This window comes from Phasianus colchicus, chromosome 1 (genome assembly GCF_987193195.1).
Source record: "Phasianus colchicus chromosome 1, bPhaCol1.hap1.1, whole genome shotgun sequence".
Lineage (NCBI taxonomy): Eukaryota > Metazoa > Chordata > Aves > Galliformes > Phasianidae > Phasianus > Phasianus colchicus.
Window position 1 is genome coordinate 77,754,621 of NC_143436.1, and position 22,090 is coordinate 77,776,710.

The 22,090-nt window shown below is 40.3% G+C and overlaps 1 protein-coding gene across 5 annotated transcripts in view; it reads right to left on the reverse strand.

The window, feature by feature from the left end:
* Nucleotides 1-3,288: 3,288 nt before the first annotated feature.
* TEAD4 (TEA domain transcription factor 4) overlaps nucleotides 3,289-22,090 on the reverse strand; it is a 64,330-nt gene continuing 45,528 nt past the window's right edge. For 4 of the 5 annotated variants that reach the window (XM_031611543.2, XM_090148300.1, XM_090148293.1 and 1 more), the window contains 8 exons: nucleotides 21,777-21,911; nucleotides 21,001-21,044; nucleotides 19,032-19,087; nucleotides 18,133-18,263; nucleotides 16,740-16,913; nucleotides 7,802-7,942; nucleotides 6,268-6,420; nucleotides 3,289-3,927 (listed from right to left, as the gene is read on the reverse strand). In XM_031611543.2, the coding sequence (XP_031467403.2) occupies nucleotides 3,814-3,927; nucleotides 6,268-6,420; nucleotides 7,802-7,942; nucleotides 16,740-16,913; nucleotides 18,133-18,263; nucleotides 19,032-19,087; nucleotides 21,001-21,044; nucleotides 21,777-21,887 (924 nt within the window). In that variant the 5' untranslated portion in view covers nucleotides 21,888-21,911 and the 3' untranslated portion in view covers nucleotides 3,289-3,813. The remainder of the gene's footprint in view (nucleotides 3,928-6,267; nucleotides 6,421-7,801; nucleotides 7,943-16,739; nucleotides 16,914-18,132; nucleotides 18,264-19,031; nucleotides 19,088-21,000; nucleotides 21,045-21,776; nucleotides 21,912-22,090) is intronic. The other variant, XM_090148301.1, reaches the window with a different exon arrangement.

Below are 22,090 nucleotides of genomic sequence, written 5' to 3' on the forward strand. Positions count from 1 at the left end.
ACACAAGTCAAGGTAGACGATGTCCATTGCTCTTCCCTTCTCCACCAGTGCTGTCATTCTCTCACACAAGGCCACCAGGTTAGTCAGGCATGATTCACTCTTGGTGAAGCCATGTTGGATGTATTCAGTCACCTCCCCATAGAATAGAATCATAGAATCATAAAATTGCTCGGGTTAGAAAAGACCTTTAAGGTCAACGAGTCCAACCACAACCTAACCACAGAATCACAGAATCGCAGAATCACAGAATGGCCAGGATTGGAAGGGACTTCAAGGATCATGAATCTCCAACCCCCCTGCTACATGCAGGGCCACCAACCTCCCCATTTAATACTAGACCAGGCTGCCCAGGGCCCCATCCAACCTGGCCTTGAACACCTCCAGGGACAGGGCATCCACAACCTCTCTGGGCAGCCTGTTCCAGCACCTTACCACTCTCTCTGTAAAGAATTTCCCCCTGACATCCAACCTAAATCTCCCCTGCCTCAACTTAAAACCAATTCCCCTCGTTCTGCAGTTATCAACCCTTTCAAAGAGTTGATTCCCTTCCTGCTTGTAGGCTCCCTTTAGGTACTGAAATGCTGCAATGAGGTCACCCCGCAGCCTTCTTTTCTCCAGGCTGAACAAGCCCAGCTCTTTCAGCCTGTCCTCACAGGGGAGGTGCTCCAGTCCCCTGATCATCTTCGTGGCTCTTCTCCGGACCCTCTCAAACAGCTCTCTGTCTTTCTTGTACTGGGGATTCCAGACCTGGACGCAGTACTCCAGATGGGGCCTCACAAGAGCACAGTAGAGGGGGACAATCACCTCCCTGTCCCTGCTGGATTCTGATGGAGCCCAGGATACTATTTGCTTTCCGAGCTGCAAGGGCACACTGCTGGCTCATGTTAAGTTTTTCATCCATCAGGATGATTACACTGCCACATATTGTTTTGTTTGACACTGCCCGTAACTTTCAGCAGCTTTAACAACTTCATCTTCAACACATCAGTGCAAATGAGATGTTTGGCAGCTGGTTTCTAGATGTTTTCTTTGGCTGAGCTACCCTAATAACCCTAATAACCCTCCACTAAATCATGGCCCTGAGCACCACATCCAAATGGTTTTTAAACACATTCAGGGATGGTGATTCAACAGCCTCCCTGGGGAACCTATTCTAGTGCATAACAACCCTTTCTGGAAAGAAGTGTTTCCTAATATCCAACCTAAACTTACCCTCGTGCAACTTGAGGCCATTTCCCCTTGTCTTGTCACCTGTGAGAAGAAACCAATCCCCCTCTCACTGTAAGCACATTTCAGATATTGGAAGAGAGCAATAATGTCTCCCTTCAGCCTCCTGTTCCCCAGACTAAACAGCCCCAGTTCCTTCAGTCATTCCTAATAGGGCATATTCTACAAGCCCTTCACAAGCCTTGGACTTGCTCCAGCACCTCAATGTCCCTTCTGTACTGAGGTGCCCAAAACTGAATACAGTACTCAAGATGACGCCTCACCAGGGCCGAGTACAGGGGCAGGATTACTTCCCTAGTCCTACTCACCACACCATTCCTGATACAAGGCAGGATGCTTCTGGCCTTCTTGGCCACCTGGGCACACTGCTGGCTCATATTCAGCTGACTGTCCATCAGAACAGGACCAAGGTCGTTTTCCATCAGGCAGCTTTCCAGCCACTCCTCCCCAAGCCTGTAGGGTTGCCTTGCCCAAAATGCAGGACCCAACACTTGGCCCTATGGAAACTCATACAGTTAACCTTGGCCCATTGATCCAGTCTATCTAGGTTCCTCTGTAGTGCCTTTCTCCCCTCAGGCTAGTAAAACATTTTGCATATACCCTCACATAGTTTTTAGGGGAATCTGTTCTGTGATTTGATCAGGCACCGAGGTGAGTCTGACACTTGTTAATTCCTGGGTTTTCCTTTTTAACCCTTTTTAAAAACAAATATTATATTTCCCCTTTTCCAGTCACTGGGGACTTCATCTCAGCAATGCTTTTCAAATACAATGGACTGTGTCTTAGTAAACTTCAGCTACCAGTTCTCTCAAAACCCCAAGGTGAATTTCATAATGTCCTGTGGACTTCAGCATGCTCAGATTCCTCAGATCATCTCAACCCTGGTCTTCTTCTGTGGTGGGTGGCTGCCTTGAGATTCTGTGACTTGGGAGATGTGGAAGAGACAACTGCCAGTGAAGACTGAGATATAAAAAAAATAAAAATAAAAAATTGTTGAGTAATGGGTCTAACTATCTTGACTTTTAAATTGAATTTTACTAGCTTATTCCTTTCTGTTGCTTGGACATGACTTTCTTGTGAAGAATGAACTCACCCAGCTTCAACACAGGTTCAGAAATGATTATATTCAATCTTAGTTCGTAAACTAAGCATTACAAACCTGGAGGCAGCATTATAGGCTTGAATAAGTTTTACACAGTCCGCAAAACACTTTAACCATCACAGTGAGATCTGTAGAAAGGAGTACCACCAAAGCTCATTAATTCTCGAAAAAAGTCAGATTTCATATGCATATGTTTGAAGTCCTCCTTACCTTCTGGAATTCCAATAAATCCTTTGATTTTAGACAGTAGATCAAATGCCTGAAGAACCAGTAATTATTTTTCTCTATGCCAAAAATGCAAGGATGGAAACATCTGAAACAAATGTGTGAGGTATCTTCTTATGCTGCATTGTGAAAGAACACATCTAAAACCACCTCTTCAAATCTGCACTAATAGACTTTACCTGGTCATAGGCAATAGACTGCCTGTTCAGTGACTGCCAGAGAATATCACTCCATCCACCCCCTTCCCTCAAAGTAACATGAATGGCTACCTCTTCCCCTCCATCAGTAGCATTGTGGGGACCAAAACTATTAACTCACAGCAAGCGAGTTAAGTCAGTTACCTGAGTAAACAATCTCAATTTACAACTAAGGGAGAAGGATTGAGTTTGATTACTTTGGAAACAGAAAGAGAACCACTTGTGATTTGCTGCCCAAATGTCATTCTTGGCAATACTATACGCATGTTCCTGTGCATGTCTAGATGAACAAGTATCTACATACGAGGGCTGATCTGAAAGTAACGTCTCATATTTTATTGGCCCACAGAAGCAAATGTTGGGGGTATAGTAGTAAACACTGATCCTTCCCAATGATAGTCCATTTTGTTGCTATGCATCAGATGGCAGCAGAGGGTCAATCTGATAAAATGGCATCAGATATGGAAGTGCATGTGAAGGAAAGGCATGAAACTGAATTCTTCTACATGGAAAGAAGTGTTACTGTGCATGTTGTAATTTCCATGGAAAAAATAGGAAGCATTACTTTCAGTGCAATCTATCAAAATGTAAGCATGTCTGTGTGTGTGTTGACCTCCAGATGAATGTATGTGAGTGCACACACTGTGATCAGACATAGCATACACCTAGCCAAGCTGTATGTTTGTGGTCCAGCTTGTGAATGCTGCCACCACTACCATCAGTGTATGTATACCACTCCTTCTATGTCTACAATCACATCTGATTTGTGCTTTAAGGGCTGGATTGCAGAATGTGAGGAATACATTCCAGAGAATGCTGTTTAAGTGAAACTCTTAAGCAGTAATTTGACTGCTTCTTTGACTCCAAGCCTTTCCACCATTTGCACAAACTTGGAGATACATATTTGCCACTGTGAATCATAAAACAGATTGGATGTGCTTTTCTGAAAATACACAGTATCTGCAGTTTATTTTTCAATTTGGTGGAAAGAGACAAGGGATTTTCAAGCACAGACTTTTTCCTTAGACATGCATCTCATGGATGACTCAGGGCAGATAGTCTCTAGTCCTTCACCAGTCGGTAGATGTGATGCTGGGCACCATGGTCACTAGCTGACACCTCAAAAACGTATGCTATGCACAGCAAGATCTCCTGTGTGTCCCTGTTTGTCACAACCTAGACAGAAAAAGAGAAGCTGAGATCATATCTGCTATTTCATTGCTTGCACATTTTAACACAGAGAGCAAAAATCAGTAGTAAGAAAAGAACAGAATTCTCCACAGGAATGACACATAGCTCAATCATCACATCCCCCAATCTACGTGCTCACACACCCAAGGAAAGCACTTCTGCAATGTTGGGACTACAATGCAATGAAGAGACAGGGAGATGAGCAGAGTCTACTGAGGATAAAAGAAGGTTGTGACCAAGCAGTGACCAACCAAGTAGGCAGGTATGCTATTCCCCAGCCCCCTGATGTTAGAGATTTCAGCAGAGAGAAGGGATTCGCAAAAAAAAAAAAAAGTTTTTGCTCTGTTTGTTGTGTTGAGAGTGGCCACCTTCTGTGACACGCCCATTCCTACTTCTGCACTGATATACCACAGCCATGAATAGTTCTTTTCCATCATCTGATCCTGCTTATTAGAGGTAAACATACAATCTAATTCTCATGATCTATCTCATTTTACAGGAGACTGACACATTTGAAACTTTTACGTCTCCCATTCCATCCATCGTAGGTATCAGGAGGATGGTTGCTATATTGGTGCATTCTTACAGTAGCTAGTTATTTCTCTTTTCCCATTTCTTTTTTTAATGACACTCAGGAATATAAGCTTCTCTGCAGCATGTATTAGGCCCAGTGTCAGCAGTATAGTGATGAAAAGTACTGTCCTGGTTTTAGAAGCATGTACTGCCTACACTACATTTAGGGACAAACAAAATACTGTACCCAGAGCTCTTAGCTGAGCTTCCCTCTCTCTGTCACCATACATTTTTACACATTATTGTAATCTGGGTTTGTGCCTGACTAAAGCTTCATGCAGTTCTCTCCTGCTGGAAAAGACTTTTTCTTCAGCTATAGTACCAACTTAATTGCAGAAGAAAAGCATAGCTGGAGGCTTGCTCTGTACCAAAGCCCAACCACTCTTGTAAAAATAGAAAGAAAAGAGCTGTTTTCAAACTCATAAATAACTATTTCCTTCATTTTGGCCTATTGTTTTCTTTTCTTACTTCACGACCTTTTGCAGTTGAACTAACCCTTCTTCTTTCTGCAGGTATTTGTGAGTTATGGTAAGACATCAGAGCCTTTTTGGTAATACTGTGCTCTGAAATCTTGGAAGGCTTGATACAAAGCAATTTGCAAATCAAGATTTCAGCCCCCCAGTCAATGTGTAAAATTTCCAGCCCACTGCTCAGGATTGCAAGACTACAAACACAATATATAAAATACTGAGCTAGCACCCACATGAGAGACATCTCTCTGTGACAGAAGGTGAAGAAAGTGCATGAGATTATTCAACGCCCCAGAGGGGCTAACTTTACAGCAGTCCTTGGTGTGACTGAGGAAAGATGCATGCAGAAAGCAGTTACAGCATTCCACTGTATTCACACACACTTTCAAACTTTCCTTGCTCAAACCATGCTTTTGCTCATCTAAAAACAAACAAAAAAAAAACCAACAAAAAACAAAAAACAACAACAACAAAAAATCCTGTCTTTATACTCATTTTTTTCTTTCACATGCTGAAGAGCTTAATAGAAACATGAAAGAGTAAAGCCTTTTTACCTCATACTCTGTGAGGTATAAGGATATTATTAAGCTTGTATTATAGCTGAGATTCCTTTGCCACAGAACAGAGTAATGAGTTGCCTGAAGTCCTACAACATCTTCAGAGGATGGAATGAACACCACTCTATTTCCCTTCTTTGATACAGCCTCCAGAATCAACTCCGCTCACCCAGTCTCAGGTTCTTTTTGGCAAAGATCTGCAACGCATCTTGTAGAGGTTAAAACTCATAGTCAACTAGGAGAATCCACTTTTTAAGATGACTTTGCCCTTTTCCCAAATTTGGGCTGCCTCTGAGCCAGGAAAGACTAATAGCATAACACAGACACTGATCTAGTTACGGTAACCTTGCAGTACTGCCCTTTTTTTTTTTTTTTTTAACCTTGTGTAAAGGACCAACACACAGAAAGAATAAACATACACAGCCAGTAGCAGAATGAGCACTTCCTTCACTATGACCTCTGCATCCTTTTCCTTCCCATATCTCTCTGCCTTATTAACTTTATCTTTCTTTTTTTTCTCTCTCTCTTACTGAAGGTCTGCTGTTTCTCTACATGAGCTAAGATCTCCAGTGTTCCTGTCTTGAGGTACAGTACAGCACTTGAGAAATATCAAGTATAGTTTGATGCTGGGCTGTAAAAGGAAATCTGCTTAGACTAACAAGAGAGCACTCTTGCATGGGGCTTGCATGTTTCCAAGTTCCAAGGAAAACCGTTCTAAGACCCACCTGTAAGATAGTAAAGTTCTCCAGCACACTGTTCATCATATACTTCTCAGGAAGGTGCTTGAGCTTATGAATGAAGTTTATCATGTATTCACAGAGAGGAGAACGATGAATGCGATAGGAATAGTGTCCATTTTCATAGTGTGCATACTCTGTCTGCAATTTAAAGCAGAAAAGGGACCTTACAAAGTTAATGCTATCACATCAGTAACAATCATATAAAAGAACTCCAAACAGAAAAATTATGACTTTTTCAAGTCATTTTACTAACAATAATGAGCTGATTCCTCTACAGTTGTAGATTAATCTGATTTATCTACAGCTCTCTGTATCAAGAGAAGACCTCAGTCTTCCTGAGCCCAACAATTTTTTTGGCTTGTTTTCTTTTCTCTTCAGAACAGAAATTCCAGTTTATGAGTAGCAAACTGCTAAGGAACTATAAAAGGAAACTAAGAGGAGCAGACCACTTGTCAGTTATAATATGGTATGCATCTCTGCTGGAAAAAAAAAAATAAGTGTGAATAAATGGAAGAAGTCAAAAACTACTGCTTCAGCAAGACCAGGAGGCTCCTAGTGACAGTGGTAACTATGCTCAGGATGCATCATGCCTGGAAAGGACTAAAGCCTTCTGCACCTCTGAGAGAGAATACAGCATCTTTGCTACCCCTTAGGAGAATGTTTGGCCAATATTACACAGAGGGATTTTTTTGTTAACATTCACATCTTAGCTTCTAAACATTTCATCTTCCTTTGAATAGAAACTGATGCTGGTTTGTACATTGATTCTTAAATGCCCTTTCTCTCCTTTCACCACAACAGCTTGAGCTCTCTTCCCATGCACCATGATAGTTTTTCTTGATCTACATTGTCCCATCATATGCAAACCCATAGCCAGATTCCAGATATGTCTATCATATGACTGGAGATGTTTTTTGGGAAATAATATAGCTTGACCTGACTGCTGACAACAGAATATCTGGTGTTCTGCACACAGCTGCTCCCTCTGCATCTAATGGCTCCTTGAGAAAAACAACAGGATGAAGCAAATCATAGCAGGTCTCAGCAGCTGAACGTAGCATTAGAAAGATACACATATAATTATGCAGTGGCTAGAACTGCATATATGCAAGCACTAAAATAAGCCTCATAAAATCATAACTCCACAGTCTGTAAATGGTCACAGACTATAGTCGATAGATGATCTATTTTCACCTTTCTGGACTAAGTAAATCCAGATTTCCTAGCTTTTCTTTGCTCTGCAGAAAGTCCAGAGAATCACCAACACTTCAGAAACTGAGATTTAAGGAAAAAACATCAAACACTATCAGATCTTCCATTGAGTCTTGAAAAATGCCATGCCGGATGCTGAAGCAATTTTATAACTTCATGTCTCAGAAATAGTAACCTATGGCATCCATCTCCCTGGCAAGAAGTATGGGATATATTTATCTTTAGACATATACTATATATATATGTATACTTGAAAAAATAGAATAGCAGTCAGAGAGAACCTTGTACAAAGGTGCCTATTCCTTACCTCCACTTTCTCCACCACCTGCTTTCCAAAGGAACACACTTTAGTGGAACAGGTAATGACCATATTTTCCGGGCTCTCATATTGGCTGGAAACACCATAGAAAGATCTGGATTCATCTTCAATATTAGTGTTCAAATCAGCCTGTCAAAAAAAAAAAAAAAAAGGAACAAAAAATAGATGGTTATCAAGTATCTGTTGTGGTGGCTTTTTTGCCATGAACGAAAGTAATCTTGTTTAGCTAGAAGTGTCCAAAGATCCAAAATATGTTAATGTGCACTAGCAGTAGAAATCTGAAGAGTATGCATTAAAATCTAGCTTGCATTTCAGAAAATGTTGGTGGGAATTTGCGTGTATTTTGAGGAAATTGAACATTAAAAATGCATGACACAGCCTCTTGCCTTAGCTGATATTTACCACTTGGTCAGTGCCAGGACAACAAGAAGGTACACAAAGTATGTGGAGAGTAAATAAGAGGGCACTGTAAAGTCAAAGCAATGCAACAGGACAGAATAGGCTGCCTCACTTAGGAAGAAAAATAAGGATGCAGTAACTGTAATAAAGCTCTTCCGCTCTGAAGTTGCATGGAAAGATATAGAATAGGGAAAAGGAATATGTGAGTGCACACACATTAGCCTCAGGTATTATTTATACAATGATATGAATAATGTAAGTAAATAAAGTGCAACATAAAGAATGTACGTTCTTCATGGATCCAGTCTAGTTCCACCTGAATATAAGTCCATCTTCATTAGCAGGCACAGTTTCAAATGTGCCAAGGTTTGGAAAACAGAAGTCTTGCATCGGGAACGAGCTCCTTAAAATCCTGGTTCTCTGAATTTTCCACCAGGGGGCATTCAAACGTGAAAAAAGAACTGATAGTCACTCTGAAAACAGAGGGCATGTAGGAACGCGCATCTTGGCTTCCTCCCTTTCAAAACTAAGAGAGTATAGCTTCTCTGTACTCTGTGAGCCTAGCTGCTAGCTTACTTCAGCAGAAAAGTAATTATCATTTCCCATAGGCTATTTCAGCCTATTCTATTCTTCATCGTGAACTTCCCTACCGTGAGAAAATACTGTTAACTTATTTCTCTGAGGTGGCAATTTCACAAGAGATGTTAGTCAGTCTATACCTCTGCTGATAATAGAAGGTGCCAATCCAGCCTTCTCCCCCAGTCTGTAGCCACATAAGCCTGCTGCTACCCTTGTGCTACCATTAGCAATTGTACAACTCCGTGACTAAATGAGAAAGCTAATCCCAGCCAAAAGAGTTTTTAAATTTTGTTGTAGTTTTGATATGGTAGTTTTCAGTAAGACAAGAAAGCCCATTTTGATCCTCACAGAGGTTACAAGATGTGAGAACATATATACAAAAGGTGAGAGCACAAAGAGCGTCTACGTTGATGGCAACCAATACTCAGGATGGCTCTTGGAAAACTGTATCTCAAAGATGTATTTTGATAAATATCAGGCTGGTCCTTCCACCAGCAGAGTAGTCTCAATGCCCTCTTGTTTCTCTTGCACTGGGACAAACTTTTGTGTAGCTGTATTACGAAACTCACTGAGGAACCCATAGAATCCTAAATGGTTTAGGTTGGAATGGATGCTTAAGATCATCTAGTTCCAACCCTCTTGCTATAAGCAGGGGCACCTCCCACTAGTCCAGATAGCTCAAAGCCCCATCCAGCCTGGCCTTGAATGCTTCCAGGGAGGGGGCATCCATAACCTTGCTGGCAACATATTCCAGTGTCTCACCACCCGCACAGTAAAGAATTTCTTCCTAATATCTAGTCTAAGCCTACTCTCTTCCAGTTTAAAACCATTTTCCCTTTTTCCGTCATTACACAGCCTTATAAAAAATCCCTCCCCAGCTTTCCTATAGGCCACTAAAAGGACCCCCCAATCCTTCTCCTCTAAGCTGAAGAACCCCAGCTCTCTTAGCCTGTCCTTGTACCGGAGATGCTCTAGCCTCCTCTGGATCCACTCCAACAGCTCGATGTCCTTGTATTGCAGACCCCAGAAGTGGATGCGGTACTCCAGATGGGGTCTCACAAGGACAGAGTAGAGGGGCAGAATCACCTCCCTCGACTGGCTGGTCACACTTCTCTTGATGTAACCCAGGATATGGTTGGCATTCTGGTCTGCAAGCACACACTGCCGGCTCACGTTGAATCTTTCATCAACCAACACCCCCAAATCCTTCTTCTCAGAGCTGCTTTCAAGCCATTCTCCACCCAATCCGTATCTGTGCTTGAGATTGCCCCAGTCCAGATGCAGAATCTTGCACTTGACCTTGTTGAACTTCATGAGATTGGCACAGGCTTACCGGTCCCAACACCAATCCCTGAGGAATGCCACTCATCACTGGTCTTCACTTAGACATTGAGCTGTTAACTGCAACATTCTGAGTGTGACCATCCAGCCAATTCCTTATCCAGTGAGTGGTCCATCAATTAAATCCATTTTGTATTTTGAAACAATGGCTGGAGGAAGACTGGGACCTTTTACATTGTCAGTAGTCACCAGAAAGATTGTAAGGCAGCATTATGCTCCCATGGTTTGTCTAAGCTTGAGCAGTATATGTGGGTAAATCCAGACTAGCTTTTACCTTGTAAAAGGGTGTTAACTGGAATGAGGCATAGGCATTACAAGCTTGATCATAATTTAAATTGCCTACTGAATTGTTAAGTTCATACTGAAGACCTTCCTATCCAATTTTCCACACCGTATTTATTCAGTTATCTCATTTGTGCAACAAATATGCACATATTAGAGTGTGGCACTGCTCTCTTTATTCTGGTTTAGGTTTCTACTGACTTATCGCAGTGTACAGGACAGTCAGTTGTATTATTTATTTGCCCTATACACAGCTGTCTTAATAAAAATTAATTCCTTACCCTTTCTAAAGGAGAACAAGACTAGGAGTCCTTCACAGCATTGTTCAGAGATTTCCCTTGGAGACAATAAACAAAACAAATGGACCCATGCATGGAATTCCAGCAACTCCAGGGAAGGATAGAAGCAGCATCTTTGCAGCAGAACAAAACTGTAACATCTCAAGACACGTACTACTGGCCTTCCAGTTACAGCTTACAGACACTGGTTCCCATCCTCTCATGGAAGCAACTGCCTTTGTATGAGAGATGATTTAACATACACATTACCTGCTCCTAAATTATTTTCAACTTGGTTTATGTAAACTGAAAATGCCAATTATGTGTATGAATACACATCCAAAGAACTGCAGCAACTCAGGAGTTGAATTCCAATGTTAGCCTTCCCTGTTATGGAGATGATGACCTCCTTTAACAGAGAAAAAAGAAGAAACCACTACTATCACCCATAGCCAATTTAACTTAAATATCAACTGGACAGTCCAGTAAATCTCTAACAGATGGAGTTACACTTCCCACATTTGCATCAGGACAAAACCTTACTCCTCATAATGGAATATTTAATGGCCAAAGGAGCTACTGCTTTTAACTAAACATCCTGCAGCCTCTGTGCCTGGATTCTTATGAACCTCATCAGCGGGACTGGAAATGATACTGATTCTTTGGCAAAAGATTATTTCTTTCTCTTCACTTCACTGTTTCTTTCTCTCAAGAAAATTTGTTGCATATCACACCCTGTCATGTACCTACTTACATCTTTCTCTGCCCAGACTGTACCAGGCATGAAGATGAGCAAAGGAAGGTCCACTCTGCTCTGTCCAGTATATTCCATGCCTCAAAGGTACAAGGCAATAATATTAACTATGACTTAAAGTGAATTAATCTTCTCACACTTCATCAATTAGGAAAGGCCAGTTCTCCCTGTATTTTCTGGGAATAAATTAACTTGCTGAACTTGTTGGACTAAATGTGATTCAGACTAGGAGGATAAAAATTAGTCTCTGAGCAAAATGCACTGCCAAATGCACTAGTATATCCAACAAGTGAAATAACTCGAGTACATTCCTTACACTATCCTAGGCAGCCAAAGAAGTGACAGTGAGGATTTAGGAAAGCACTCACCCAGTGGTCTGAATTGCCTTGTCCCCACCCCAGGCTCCTGCAAGCCACTGCTAGCAAGGGCAGAATCACAGCAGGGGCAGAACAGCATTTAGCTGGCTGGGTGGTAAATCATCATTTAATCAGCTGACTCTTCAAGGGCAAAGGCAGAAGAACAAATAGGAAGACTTCTCTAAAAGTAATGCCTTCTACTGTATTGTGTTAACAGTGTGTGTGGCAGTACAGGTTGAATCCTCCCAACAATATTGTTACATTTTGTTGTCATGTGACAGATGTCAGCAGAAGAGTTATCTGACAAAATGGAGTCTAACATGCAAGCACATATGAAGGTGTGTAATTCTCCATGCAGAAGAAGTTGCACCCATTGACATTCATGGATAATTGCAGAACACTTACGGAGACTAAACAGCAGATGTTAGCACAGTGAGGTGGTGCATTTCAGCAGTGGCAACAGAAATAATGACAGACAAGCCATGTTCTGAACAATCATGCAGATTTTTATGAATGTGGCATGCATGCTCTTATTCATCGCTGTCAAAAATGAACATGATGAAAAACAGTGTTTTGTAGCTGAGACTTTGCTATATCAAATAGTTTTATTGTGCTATTTCATCTGTTGCAGTCTCCATGGAAAGAAATAAGAGGCATTACTTTTGGAGCAACCTCTGTAGAAAAGGCTACACATGTTTCACGAGCCACCAACTAGACCAAACAACTTCATTGGACAAAGTCAGGGCAGTTGCTTTCAGTACAGATGTCAAAAGGTATGCACACACTGGCTAGCTCATAATAGCAATCTGATGCATCTGGAATTCATTCAGCTTACTACAGAAGTTAAGCACAGATGTGCCATGATTTAGTAGAGGGTTATTAGGGTAGCTCGGTTAGGTTGTGGTTGGACTCGCTGACCTTGAAGGTCTTTTCTAACCTGAGCAATTTTATGACTCTATGACCTGACTGGATTTACTTGGGATGAGAGAGAAACCATGTACAGGACCTCTCTCCCACCTACACCTCTAGCCCCTTCTACAACAGTATAATTTATTTAATGGAAAGAATCCACTCATTAATTTAACATATTCACCATGCCTATCACTGATGAGAAGCTATTACATGTATTCATCACTGGCAGAAAAGACTTCTAGGCTGTTCCACTGATAACACTCATCTGCAAATATTTGCTTTGGTAAAAGTACTGTCAGTCTTTAACTTGTTTAATTTTTCCTGTATCTCCTAGCCAGAGTTTCACAACTTCTGAAAGCTCTACAGTGCAAGTACACCATTCTAGTAACATGCAAAGCCCTGAAAGCTGCTCTTCCTCAAACTATTAATAACAGCGCATTTAGGAGGGGTTCATGGAGAGAAACAAGTAACAGGTGGCAAAGATAACATTACACTGGAAAAGAGCAGCGCAGCCACAGCCCATGTGTTGGAAGGTTAATGTCTCATATTCACTGTCATGTGCTAGAATGAACTTGGAACATGAAGAAATGTCACGGAGATATCATACACAACTTGCCAATCCAAGTCCAAGAGTTAGTTCATTTTCTCAGGCTCCCAAGGCCAAAATCAAGGCAGAATTACAAACACTATTTATGTTTCAAATTAGTCAACTTTTAGCTGTTGTATAAGTAGTTTACTGCACCACTGAAAAAATGCAAACTCTTTCTCAGCCACACTACCTTTTATGTAATGTTAAAAAAAAGAACCAAAACAACAATAACAAAAAACACCCAGTGTTTGGAGTTAAACTTCCAAAGCACAACAGATTATCTGGAATATTCACTGCTTAGTGCAGTACCAGCTGTTTCCTAACTCAGGTTCTTCAAGCCTAAAACTATATAAATACAACTTATTACTATTAAAACTTATATAACAACTTATCCAGTGTCTTGATGCTTTTTTTTTTTTATGTCTTTGCCACATGAAAGTACCAGTTCAGAACATCTGAAAAAAACATATATACAGTTCTCAAAGAAATCTTCAAGTATTTACCTTCCCACACATGAAGATTATCAGCAGTTTGCTTTTGAATAATGGTTTCACCTTAAAAAACAATGCTACAAATTCAATAGCATAGAAATTATTTTATCCAACACATCTTTGGATAGCGTACTTGGTACAGTTGTCCAGAATGATCAAGTAATAAAATAGTAAAACACCCTAGGCATATATAGAGATGTAAAAATGCAGAGAGAGATAAAATTTTCAGCCAAAATCCAGTTTTCTTCTGAAAAAACTTTTTAAAACCACATTGCTTGATCTGTTAAGTGTTTATTTTGGCCTGGGATGGAGTGTGACAACTCTCACCCAGAATCTGTAAAACATTTGGTCAAGTCTACTTAAGTCTGTATTTGGAAACACCAATATAATGTATTGTAAAGTTTCCAGATTTTGCTGCTTTATGTTATCTGGTCTCTCCCATTGAGTGGAGTTTGACTATACAGACCTATTGCATCAAACTCAGGATTTCTAAGACAAATGTAGCATGCTGAATTACAGGCATGGCTCACAACTTATATATAAGACTGCACTACCATAACATATGAAGCATGTTGAATTATAAATCTTCCAAGAAAAAGTGCTGGAGTTTTCCTTAAGAAGTAGAAATCACCACAGATTTTCAGAAGTAAAGATTTTATTTATTCAAACTAGTTCTGTTATGCTGACCTGACCTGGAGATCCTAGCTGAAATCTTACAAAAGTAATAATGTAGAGTACACCTGTGTGTGCTTCATACACAATACAAATCATTTTAGTATCCCATCTTTCTCCTCCAGAACACCACAGCAGAAGTCATGCTTTCAACTCCTACTGCCTACACTGAGAAACAAATAAAAGACTGAATGATTTACTTCACACAAGTCTTAGTGGCTTCCACTCAATCAGTGACTTCACTTATAAACTCATCTCACTTGTAATAAACAGTTGTCAATATTTCTATCAACAAAAGTGGATGTAAACTCCAGGCATGAATTCAACAATGAAAGAGCATCCAAAAAAAAAAAAAAAGAAAAGAGAAAATCAAAATATTAAGCCATGCCCCAGAGCATCATTTTTTGAAGTGAACCCCAAGGCATCATGCATAGTATCACTGGCTCTGGAGTAAAGATTTTTCAAGTCCTGAGACACATCTCCTTATGAAAATCAAATTTCAGTGAGTTGAAAACCAGAAACTCTTTGAAAACCAGACAACTTACGTGGGCCCAGTGAGAGCAACCTCAATGACATACCACCATGTAAATCCTTACAAGCCTAGCTTAGGTTGGTATGACACGGTACATAGGCCACATTTACCTCTCCCTTATTATACAGACAAAGTCCCCAAAGACAACCCCACAAGCACAAAAACAACATGCTGTCAGTTTAGATAAATAAAATCACAGTTGTACTAGATCACAAGTTCACTATGATTTTTCTTCCCTTAAGAATTCAAAGTGTTACAATCTCTCTGGTTAACACCTCCCTCTAAACTTTGTTTTTGTTCCTGAAACTTCTAAAGCACTTCAGTATGATTCCACAAAGGAGACAGTATACTTCACCTTGGCATGAACATTTGTTTAGGGTCTCTATAGAACAAAGCAACTGTATGTTGCAAATCCTAGTTTTCCAAGGACTTCTTCCTCAAAAGCCACCCCCTCTTTTTCCCCCTTCTTTTGTCACATCAGACTTCTGTTTCCTTTCTCAGACAGTTCGTAGAGCAATTACCACACAAAGTAGTTTGTCAAAGGTGACCCCTCCAGTAAGGTGCTGCTCTCTCTAATATCTTCCATTCATGGGCAATTAGGGCTGGTGTTTCAATTTTCTCAAGCAGGTTTAGTAGTACTCTGACAGAGACTAATTCTTTTAGGGACCAAGTTTAGTAGTACACAATATGGGGGTAGTAAAATTATGTCTGCAAGAACTGCTGATAACTAATGCTCTAAGCATTAGACATTGAACAGCAGACTCCTAGCCAGCATTCTCCAACTCAGTTCTGGAAAGGTTAGGCTTGAGACAGCTGGGAAGCCACAACTCAAGGCACATAAATTAATTCTTTTTCTGAAGGCACTAGTTAAGAGGTTTTCTAAAGTCAGTTTGCACAGAGTACAAGATATGGAAGCTCATTTTTCATCATCTCGCTCCTGACCTGGGGTTGAAGTGTAAGCTGTAACTCAAGGTGAAAAGCTCCAAATCCTATCACACATGCCTTCAGCCATCTATCTTGCATCTGCACCAAGCTCTTATTGTTTTTAATCACGTAATACCTATGATAGTTGTTATCATCGTAACTATTTTGTTTGTATGCTGAAGTACAATGGCACAGTTTTTGCAAATTTAAGTTAATTCATGAAAATCCTATGCAGGCTAAATTAAGAAAGTTTTTTGCCAAACTGATTTCTGCCAACATACTAGAAGTAAATTCAGTAAAATATCAGCAACATAATACAATTTCATAATATATCTCTTATCATCTGTCTATCACTGTCTCTGCAGTCAATGCATACCTGTTCATCATCAGTACTTGCTTAGCATAAAATGCAGCTAGTGAGATAGACGAGACAAAATCACTGCCATTGCCTTTGACTGAGAATTTACTCAGCACTGAACACAAGTGCACAAAGAAGAATATTCTGTCAATTCTTCTTATGTATATAAGTACATAATTCAAAGTGTACTAGTCACCATTACCAAACATACTCCCCAGACCTAGTCAAAAAGAACTGTACAGATGATACCATGAAAAATATGTCTTACTCCAGGGTAGAATTAGCACCTTGTACAATTAGGAAAAGAAGCCAGAGAGAGTTGTGACTGTAGTCAGACTTCTGCTCAGTGAGAATTTTTTGAGAGGTCTTCTAGCTGTAATCTAACAGATAGTGAGGCCACTGCTTTTAAAGTAAGAACTTCATAGCAAATGGATACCTTACAAAGAGTCCTTCCCTTACCCAGAATTTGACAAGGAAGAAGGCATTTGATGGCCCTCTTTCAAACAGCTCCTTCAGGCCCCCTTTTTTCTCAGGGAACTTGTCATAGATCTGTCGGATATCCACTGCCTCAAGGTAGGGATCACTGTAGCTGGGATTTGACTGCCCGATGTGCACAAACAGGTGTTTGTTATACTGTAAGAACATGAAAAACAAGGGATTAGGAAATTTTTCACTATATTCTGAACATACAGCTTTTCATGGGCTGATGTTTTAGCAACATGATGAGGGTGAGTCTACCTTACCAAAGAAATCCAAAAAGCTCATAAGACTACTTCAGAAGATCTTGAAGCCCAGAAAGCATGCAGTTCTTTTATCAGTTGATGCAGAGAGCATTAACAGTGCACGGAGGGCTGAGTTCTGAAGATGGTATGAATGATTACATGGAAAGTTCTGTACCCCTGCTCTACACATCACGCTGGAACTGTGACAATAGATGCTCTATCACCTTAATCCAGAAGGAAACAGATAAAGCCTGACTACAGGAATTTTCTTAAAATTTGATAGCACTTTCTAACATATTAGATATATAATATTAGCTGAAAGGTCTCCGCCAATACCAGCTTATGTTGTTTTAAATTTCTTAAGAATACATCCAGCTTCTTGCTTCTTCTGAAGTAATTCTGTGTTTTTTCCCCCTAAATTCACTTCTAAATCATTGCCTTGTATAGCTGCTGCTAAGCAGTCTGGAATTACCTGAGATGAAGAATGTTACCTGTCACAAGTCACTCAGCCAATAAACATCAAAGCTCCTTATCCTGAGAAGAACTGCCTGAATTACCACAGCAAGGTGCCAGCCAAATGCAACCATCTTTTTTGAACTTTCCTGTCTCAGAGAAAGGAAGTATAACTGGCTCATCACCAGTGTATTTCTCAAGATGCAGTATCACAAGGCTTTGGTAAGACAGGCAAGTGTTATTATTCTTATGTTATGTATGTTTCCACAGAAAAACACGGATGCAAATTTGTCCCAGTTGACCCCAAATTTAAGTTCTCAGCACACAAGAGGGATTATGTAGCTCCACATGATCTAACCATCTCTTGATTCTGGATCTATCCTCTTAGGCCAAACAGGATAGCTAGAATAGCCCTATAGGGGCTGTACCACTGTCTCATGACCCTGGAAAGGGAGGCTAGAAGGACATGGCACGTAACTGGCTATAGTGCCGTAAGCAATTCTATCCTTTAAGAAAAGGATCTGTTTTAACTGGATTCTTTGTTTCCCACAGGTGGCTTCCTATTCTCAGTAGAGAAAAGAAGTATCTTCATACACATATAGCACATATACACAATGAGCAGGAGCTACCTAAATACCGAAGATAAATCAGGAGTGGAAGTCAAAAGTGTATCTTACCGTGTCTTGATCTTGCTGCTGTTCCAAGAATGCAGAGAATTCTAACATCCAAAGTTTGGAGCTAGCAACCCTTCGTCCTTGCCAAGCTGGTGCTGATGATGAAGGTGGGAGGCCAGTGGCAGAGTCAAACCCTAAGCATAGAAGATTTATATACCAAAATTTAGAAACAGGTAAGTTGTAACAACTCTCCAATAAAGATCCTGTTGTCAAATCTGACTTAAACATTTCCTTCCAACTTAACTCATCATGCAAGATACCATTCATGTTTCTCTCTCCACCTGTGCTGTAAATGGCTTCTCAGTCACATTCTGCTACACCAGCAATTGTCAGAGTTGTACCAGCTGATGCAGAAGATAATCTACCTGGTTTTGACTTCACAGAAAACATGCAACTTTAAGAGGATCTGGATATGCCCTAAATGAGCAGTGAAATAAGTTGGCTTAGTATCAGAGAATGAAGCATCACCATCAACATGATTAACTAACTTCTCAAAGTGGGGAAACTGAGAAGAAAATACATTTATTATTCCACTTTATGAGGAATTGGAAAGGCAATTGTTATGATGGAATACAATGCTCTAATGCAAGCAGCATGGTGGAAGAACAACAAATATAAACTTGCTTTTCATTCTGAATCAGGAGAAAAAGAAACCCCAAAACAAACAGCAAAAATCAGGACTAAACATTGCATTTTTTAAAAAATAAACTGTTTGACCTCTCTTGACATAAGGATGTAAACTAAAAATAATTATTAAAAATAAGTGGAAACTATATGAAATTAATTTTGTGCCTACTGAAATGTTTCAGTAGGCAAAAATCATTTTTAAAATAACTTATAAAATAAGTGTTAGCTATTTTTGAAGTTAACACAGTTTTAAAGTAACTATAGTTCTTACTTACCTGGTAATGGCAACGAAGGCTGTAGAACATAGGTTTGTTGCGAAAAAGGTTTCACACTACAGAGTACGCAAAGATAGTTGAGGGAGAGAAGGAGGAAAGAGGAAAAGGAAAATACATTTGATCAACTGTTCATACAGATTAGATGATTTAAACACTTTTCATTTCTCCCAGAACAGCTTTCAGTATTTTATGAACTACTTTTCCCCACAAGACAGCTTATTAGTTTCTGTTCCCTGACCTGCCTTACAAATATCAGCAATAGAACAAGAGGAGAGCAAGAACACACAGCTGGAGTGAAAAGCATAATCCCTCCAGCCACTTGTCCTTAAGTTGTCTTAAATTTGCTCACAGAACATATCTTGCGAGGTTACGTGATAAAAATGCCGTCTCCACGCAGTTATGATAGCATGGTGGAACAAGAGAAGACAGAATGACCTGAATAATATTCTGACATAACTACATCCAAGACCATTACTGGAGAACCATCAGCCAACCTCTTGTCTCTACACTGTGAAGAGGGAACCCCAATAATAGAGTCATAGAAATAAAATCCCTGATTTGATCAATCTAGGCTGCCAGGGAGTCACCAGCCTCATTGGCTAGGTAGGAATCCAACTCAGTAAGTCAGTTGGGGTTTACAAATCAACTGAAGGGACCAATGTCTAGATGGTATGGGACACACTGAGATAAAATGAAAGAGCATTTGGGGACTACAAAAGATTTTGGAGACATTTAGGGCAAGTACAGGGATAAAGGATACATGTTGCATATTAAAAGATTAGTATATTTGTCTGGCCATGTTCTGCACATTACCATTACAGTCTGTACAGTCTTCATATTAAATTCTAATTAATTTCCTGTACTCTGCAGTGCCTGTGGAGGTCTAAGTGCCATTCACAGGACCAACTTATAGGTTACAGGGGCCACGTTTCTGTAGCTTCAGAAACTATAGCAATTAAGAGTGTGCTCACTACTGAATATCAAGCTAGACTAGCCAGCAAATAGATGACTATGGAGCCAACTGTATGTCTTCAGGGGCAAGGCACCCTGAGGAGGTTAATTTGAGTTGAACAAAGATCCAGACCAACTGACATAAAGACTGTGAAGTCTGAAGGGTGACTGAAAGCCAGGTTTGTATGTGTTTATCTTTGTGGGTAGCAAACTGGGGAAGAGTGAAGATCCAGGCCCCTCTACTGGGTGGACTACATATCTTAGTTATATATCTCAGCTACCAAAGAAGTTCACATGCATGTGCGTTTATCTGTGTGTGAGAGGAATCTACACCAGCAAAAAGTGGAATTGCAGCCTCAAGAGTTCAGACACTGAGGTGCCAGCAAAGGGGGAGACAAAGGATCCAGGGACAGCTACTGGACAGAGTACACAAACCCAGATACTGGATGGATGCACAGTGCATTTATATTCCCTTAACACACCTTCACCAACATCATCCAGAGAGGGATACAGAATGAGGCTGTTGGTGCTGTTTGTATTTATATGAGTGCTAAATCTGTGGTGTTTTTTTTTTTTGGGGGGGGGGTCAGTGTATATCTGCATGTATGTGCAATGTATATATTTATCTGTTTGTGTGCCATCAGGAATACATGCTCAGCTTCACTTGCTGGTTGAAATTGGGAGCATGGACACAGCTGCCTTGTTTCAGGCTGCTAGATTCAGCAGCTCATTAAAATAACCACGTTAGGCTGTCTGAGTTGCAGGGCACATTAAAGGGATACAATCCATACTAAAGATACCATATGAAGACATAAGATTTTATTTGTTTAAGAATGTCTTGTGACTCTAAGTTTATCTTCAGCCTTAGAAGAATGTCAGGCCTTAGGTCTCAGATCCACAGTCAGGGATTCTGTCTAAGAACAAGGATTACATTAACATTTCAAAAATCTTGAAATAGCTAATGTCATTCCTCAAGGAACATGTAGACAAAGAAACATTTAGACAAAGGAATACTCACTCTTGCAAAGATCCAGCTTGGCTTGGCAAAGCTCCTTGCCAAAACTGCAAGAGAACAATGCACAGGCAAAGGTAATCACTCTTAGTATTGAGAAAAAAAGCCAGACATGCCCCTGTCTGAAGAAAGAAACTGCAAGCTCAGACTTAAAGATATGATTTAGCTGCAGCTCCTCTTCCTGCTTTCCTGGTTTAATCCAGGAGGGTATTTTCTACACAGTAATAGTAGTAATGTAAAAGCAAGTGACAATAGTATTTTTAAATTTAAAATAGCATATATGCATTCTTGCACCTCTGTCTCCAAAGCTTTAAAAAAAATGCTCTTCCTCTTCAATGGAGGACTTTTTTCCAGAACTCCACAGAAGTATTTTGGGAGAAATCAATGCTGAGCAAATTTCACTAGGCTCAACACAAAGGACAGGGGATGCTGACAAGGCCTCTGTGTTAAAAGTTCCGTAAGAGCCATCAATTTGTGATCTAAGCATGCAGAATGAGCATGGGAATGATGACAAAGGGTCAGGATGGGCCAAACTGCTTCAAGGACTGAGAAAAGGATACAGACACCTTAATGTTCCAGGCAGCTGAAAATCCAGAGGATGATTGTTCTCTCACTTGTATAATTTTTTAGAAAAGCATATAAAACAGAGTTTCATTATATCAATGTGAGCTAAGAATCAGACAATGTTGAAGCCATATTAAACATTTGTTGTACAAAGGTGACACTCTTTCAAAGATTCAAGTGTTATCAGCCCAAGTCTTCTAACACACGGGTTCACTCACCCCTGAAACAGCAGGATAGGCTGGTCGTGGGAGACTCGGCAAGGCCATTTTACTATGGAAGGGAGTTGCAGAGATAATCTGGGCAGATGACATTGTAGCCATACTCTGCATAGCTTTCTCTTTAGCTGTCTGATCCTATGGGTAAGAGTAGAAAGAGAAAAGACAGAATAATTATAAATATGTTGCCTGATCTAATGTATTCTCACCAGCTCCGTCATAGGGAAGGAGCATCTCTGAAAACCTGAGCAGCAGACTCACTAATTAATACCTTAATAACTCTTCAAAGCTTTGAACTCTCAACCATTACTATACCT